The 6,048-nt window shown below is 45.1% G+C and overlaps 2 protein-coding genes across 2 annotated transcripts; one reads left to right on the top strand and one right to left on the bottom strand.

The window, feature by feature from the left end:
• Positions 1-964: 964 nt before the first annotated feature.
• SARC_08077 (hypothetical protein) lies at positions 965-1,192 on the bottom strand (the record flags this gene model as incomplete). The annotated part of the gene is made up of 1 exon (XM_014297960.1): positions 965-1,192. The coding sequence occupies one exon, from the start codon at positions 1,190-1,192 to the stop codon at positions 965-967; it is 228 nt and encodes a 75-aa protein (XP_014153435.1).
• Positions 1,193-5,123: 3,931 nt separating this feature from the next.
• Positions 5,124-5,813, top strand: SARC_08076 (hypothetical protein; the record flags this gene model as incomplete). The annotated part of the gene is made up of 2 exons (XM_014297959.1): positions 5,124-5,256; positions 5,698-5,813. The coding sequence occupies 2 exons, from the start codon at positions 5,124-5,126 to the stop codon at positions 5,811-5,813; spliced, it is 249 nt and encodes an 82-aa protein (XP_014153434.1).
• Positions 5,814-6,048: the final 235 nt, after the last annotated feature.

The raw sequence follows: 6,048 nt of genomic DNA, 5'->3' as shown, positions 1-6,048 counted from the left end.
ATAAGAAACGTCCAGTCGACCACCACGGACCTACTGGACCTAAGCCCAAAACTCACAGGGTAACCGAGAACACTTAACTTCTCCGCCTGAGAAACATTAACTATATGTTATGCTACTAAATGTTTCGACCCGTTTTTTCTTTCTCGCTTTTTGACCCATAATCAGCTTGAGTGAGCAACTTGCTTCTCTTGGGTCTCAAAGCTGGATGGGGGCTGTGTAATAAGCCGTGCCTCCACATTAGACTCTATGTATAAACGTTAAACGTACTCTTAAGCAGTACGCAAATTATAAAGTACTCTTAATAGCACGAGGAACTTAAGTTTCCTAAAATGGTTTTTAATGGTTTTATTAATTAAACCTTTTCCATTTAACATATCAGATATCTGGATGAGGCCATTAAAAGGCCTCAGTAAAAGTCTTGATTATCAAAAGCATCTGAAGTCAACTCAGCGATTGTACCGTCTATAAAGCATGTACGATAGTATGTATAGCCTCCCTTATCCGTTCTCCATATAATGTCTTTAAATTCAGAACGATCAAGAGGGGCATTAGAGTCATGTAGACAACAGGACTTAACTTTACTACTTGTAAGCGCACGTCTTACGTCCAAGATGTATGCTCTCGTAGAATAAACAAAGCGAATTTCCCCTATTCTTCTACCCCACGTTCAACCAGTGCTCACAAGGCTACACCTATTCTTAGCGATAAACTTCTCATCGATGGTGGTGCGGGTATAAATCTCCCGCACATCTCAGCGAAGAAGCTACTCACGAACGTCGCGACAGGCACTTTTCCCCTTCTACTAGCTGACGCTACACAGCATATTATCACCGAACGAGGCTACTTACCTCCACTTGGTAGTATCTATCTTAGTCTCACAGAACAGTAGCAACTTGTCTCTCAAAACATATTGCAAGACAATGGTTACGCCCTCACTTTCCCAGCCAAGCAGACTACCTGTGTTTTATCGTATGGACACAATTCCCTTACCATCCCCCGCACTCAAGGAGGTTACCGGATATCCTACGCGGACATCACGCGACTTCTCCTCCGGCGGTTCGTACCTCCACCTCTCCTCAAGTTGCCTCTCAACCACCCCAGCCCAGCCCTCCTGCGCCTTCTGCCCCACCTCCTCAGTTCTCACACTCGTCTCCTGCCACCTCATCTCCCTCGGTCGGGACTCTCCCCTCATCTACTTCCTCTCCCCCTTCACCTTTGTTACCTCTTCCTACTCCTCCGGTTCCCGTCTCTGGTCCCCCTATTGTCCGCACATATGACGGGTTTCATCGTAACATAGGCCATTTGAGTCGTTCTACCACTTTCAAGATGGCGGCCAAGGGAGCCATCACACGTACATACGAGCCTCCAGTGGGTATCAAGACAGAAGAGTGGATGCTTAACAAGCAGGACTTTACCCAGGCCATGTCGTTTCTTAACTACATCCCCTCTATCGATCTATTCACTTCTACCACGACTGCGCCCTTACCCCGATTTTGCAGTCCCAGTGAGGGCGGTACCTTCACCTGTTGGCGCAAAGCCCCTCTCCTGGACGAACGCACTTACGGCAATAGTATTTGGTTCGACACACAGCAATTCTTAGACCAAGTTGTTACTACTGGCGCCACCTGTGTTGTCCTCGTCCCACTTCGTCCTCACGCCACCTTGTGGCAGACGTTCATTTCTCGTATACAGTCACCTCCCTATATTATACAGTGATCACACCTTCTTGCGTTATGGTACTGATACCGTTGGTAAGCCGTCATGGGTTTATTCCCCTGTAGCAGTCATTGGCCCCATTCACTCTGCTATTTCCCCCGGCTCAGACCTTAACTCGAGAATACTATATGCGATAGCCCACCCAAAATTTCCCAAGCACTGCCAGGTGTGCATCGAGTCCAAAATCCGTGAGAAGAATGTATCTCATTCTCTCTCTACCACGTCGTACGGCCCCGGCGAACTCTTCCATGTAGACCTACAAGGACCTCTTCCGGAGGATCGTTACGGCAATTGTTACAGCCTCAATCTCATATACCAGGGCAGTAAATTTGGTCACCATGCCAATCTTACCGACAAGAACAACATGTACAAGCATAAAGATAAGCTCTTTCTCCAGGTCTCGCGGCATTGAAAGCCACATACGTTCGTCGCAGACGGCAATTCAACTTTTGTGTCTAAGGCTACCGAGTCCATGCTGGTCTCACGTCGAATCCTTCTTCAGACATCCCCACCGTACACGCCTCAACTCAATGAAACAGTTGAACGAGCTCACGGCACTTACAATAATCTGGTTCGATCCATTCTCTTAGTAACCGGGATGACTTTCCAACTGTGGAGCAATGCCACAAGGTGGGCTGATATGATACGCAACGACACACTTGGTTGCCAAAGAGCGCACATACTCACCTAGCGACCTCTGGCACCAGCGCAGTATCCCGCGACCTGTCGACACTCGTTTTGGCCGTCTCGTAGTTTTCAAGCTTGAAGGCCCCGCCTACGAAACTCAGGGCGGCTACAGTGCTCTCCTAGGTTGCTCGAAGAATAGCATCTCCAACACCTGGCGCATCCAAAGTCTACGGATCCAGCGCCAGCACGACACGCGCAACATCCGATTTCTTTCCACCCGTCGACCCCAATGGCCCTCCGACGGCAAACGTGCCATTCAGTCAAACACGCCCCACTCGTACATAATCCCAGAGAACTGGTTTGATCCCCTCTAACGCACCACTCTTGTTCAGGTTCCTTTCGTTCCCGCCTCACCTCCTCCCACTCCCCAGCCCCCACAACCGCCCCCGAAATCTTCCCCACCTGTACCCATTCCTCACCCTCTCTCCAATGTCATCCCATCTTCCACTGTGACACCGCAACTGTTTTCATCCGGCAATTCTTCCTACGGCTCCAAAGAGGACCAGGACACGTTGAACACATTTTAAGACCTCTCATCCAACTCCGATTTCTCATTTGCCACCCCGAATAACTCATCCCTCAGCATTCAAGCTCAAGCCGGCAAGCCCCACGTCCAGAACATCCTTCCAGAATCACAAGCTGGATTTGAAGCTATCCGCGCCATTTACTCTAGCTCTCGTCCTCCGCGCGCTAAATCTGTACAGCTCTTTACACGCACAGACATTGCACTATTTGAGACAATGTCTCTCATGAATTTTACAGTCCCCAAGAGTATCACAAAAGCCATGCAGGCATCCGATTAGTCTTTCTGAAAGAAGGCTATTGACGTAACGACCTCGCGGATATCATGCCGCTCTCAGACGTCCCGGAAGGCACCAAAATAAAGTTCCACTCCAAATACGTTATGGCCCGCAAACACGACGAAAACGGCAGTCACAAGCAAACAATGGACTGTGCTCACCACTCAGTTACTCATTCCTCTTTCGGAGTTGAGAACTTGCAGGAAAATAATCAACAGTAGAAAATATTCACTCATAAAAATACAATAAAAATAGGTAATGGACTAATGATTGGTCTAATTTCTAGTTCACCACCACAAAAACACAATATCAAAAGGTTTAAATAAACTTATGCATATTTGTTTGCTCTTAAAAAACCTTAAAGCTATTGGACAACAATATTATATATTTTTACCATATCATATATACTTATCACTAAAAGCTTTAGCTATTAGGTCTCTCAGATCTTTATTTATTCCAAATAAGGAGTTAGATGAAGCTTTTTATGCTCATTTGAGACCCTGTACATGAACATAGAAAGGCCAAATACAAGAACCACGATGAGATACCAGCAGTGGAAGAAAGAAACGTTGAAGTTTGCTATAGAGAATTACAAAATGAGGAAAAAAATAAAAACCACTATGATGTCTATTTACTCTTTGCTCTGTAGAGGATAATAAACTACAATGAAGCAATAAATGTTGACCGAAATAAAACTATTGCCCATTTGCAGTTTCCAAATACTATTGGAGGAGAGATGCGATGATGCCCATTTCTATTGTTTGCTCGGAACTGGATTAAAAAACCCCAAATTCCACTTATTTCCCGCCCAACTTTTCTGAACTTTTAGTTCCCCACCGACGTCAGCGGTGTTTTATTATAGAGTCCATATTCTATACTCCATAGCCTCCAAAAAAGGACTCATGGAGTCGTACGAAATATCGACTATTTGTAAGCCTATTCGGTGCAGTTGCTAGAGTTGCTACAGTATCAGCCTATCAGGCTTTCCCTCTGAATCAATAATCATGTATGTTTTTTGTCTTTATATATATATATATATATACATAGTTTTTTAAAGAATAAGGCAACATAGGAATAGATGTAAATATGGAATAAAAGTTTAAAAAAATTAACCCAAAAATGAAAAAAAAACAAACAAGGCACAAAAAATAGAAAATGTTTTTCTGTGTGTTTTTTAGAGAAGAATGGAATGCTACGTGAATTACGTGATTTGTGAGATATACGGCCACTTTGTCAAAAGTTACGACACATGACGCACGAGAGTCACACGCGCGTAATGACTGATGACACACCAATCAGTCAATCACCATACATGTTTATTGAGAAAGTTTTTATACACGCGCGTGATCTAACAATCCGTTAAAATAGCTATAACGTTTTCGGATCGACAAATTTTTTTTGAAGAATGATAGCGTTTCGGTTCTACTTTTTTTTTACTACATTATTATAGAGACCAATAAAAGCTTTGTCCCTGAGAGACTGTTTTATTTTATTTTAAATTGAATATTACGACATTTTACGTGTCAATAAAACTGGACTAGTGTATATTTATCCAGAGGGCAGAGGCCCAAATGGACTGAGGAGTAAAGTCACAAGTATTTTAATAATAGTATTACGGATGTGAGGACTGAGGACCACTTCACTCCTAAAGTTCTAACGGGTGGCTTCTAATTATAGTAGAGCAACTTTAGTGCTCAGTCAATGACCCCCCCCCCCCGGAAGCCAGACTGTAGCGTGAGCGGTGTAAGAATAGAAGTTTATAAAACGTGCCGGCGACGTCGACGACGAGTGCGGAGGCTACCAACATGCGGCGGATAGTAGTCCGGTGGAGCGGTAAACAACATTGAGGTAGTGTTCGTGTTTGCGACGGCCAGGGCTTTTGGTAAGAAGGTCGGCCGGGTTGTCATTTGTGGGGATGAAATGTATGTCAATCATTTTTCGTCACGCGCAATCTCGAATGTAGTGTTCCTCAATCTCGATGTGTCCAAGTCCTTTTGGGGTGCCAGTGCCCAAAGCGACTTTGATAGCAGCCTGATTGTCGATGTGAAGGCTGGTAGGTGATGTGAGCGTGTATTTGAGTGCATGTAGGAAATTTCGTATCCACGCCAACTGTCTGGTAGTATCGGCAGCCGCTATGTGTTCCACTTCGCTACTTCTGTTCGCCACTGTTTTCTATGGGAGTACCGTTGAAGTTCACTAGAGTGCCGGTTCGGGAGTGGCGGGACGTAGAGGCCACAATGAGCCTCAGTCAGAATCCGAGTAGGCTTGAATGACGGTGTCAATCGTCTGGTTTGGTGTCTTTGTGCGATATGTGAGGGTAAAAGATTTCGTTGCTGCCAGATATAGAAGGAGTTGCTGGATGGCTGTCCAGTGTTCAGTGAGAGGAGAACTGCTACACGAGGTTAATTGATTGAGTGTGCATGCGATGTCAGGTCGAGTAATGTTAGTGGCAAATCCCAGTGCTGCTAATAGCAATCTATATTTTTCTTTACAGGGGGTGCCTGCGAGAGAAGAAGGGTGTTTGCCGGTTCCGGGCGTGGACTTAGTGGGTGTGCCATGGAGGTTGAATACCGTGAGAATTTTGTCAATGTAACCCTCCTGACCAATTGATAGACTGCCGTCAGCATGTTGATCTATTTTGAGACCTACCAGATGACGTACACGTCCTAAGTTCTTCATCAAGTAGTGTTTTTCAAGTTGTGAGAATAGCCAGGTACCATGAGACGTGCCTCATGAGATGGCTGGTACCACCTCGTCAACAGAAATGACAACTGTAAATATATTTTTTCTGCGTGGCCCCATGTACATTCGTCGGCTTCAGTTTGTAAGAAGCCCATGGAGGTGA

The sequence above is a fragment of the Sphaeroforma arctica genome (assembly GCF_001186125.1).
Source record: "Sphaeroforma arctica JP610 unplaced genomic scaffold supercont1.692, whole genome shotgun sequence".
Classification (NCBI taxonomy): Eukaryota; class Ichthyosporea; order Ichthyophonida; genus Sphaeroforma; species Sphaeroforma arctica.
The sequence above is the reverse complement of the archived record's forward strand: the minus strand, read 5'-3'. Positions and strand labels throughout refer to the sequence as shown.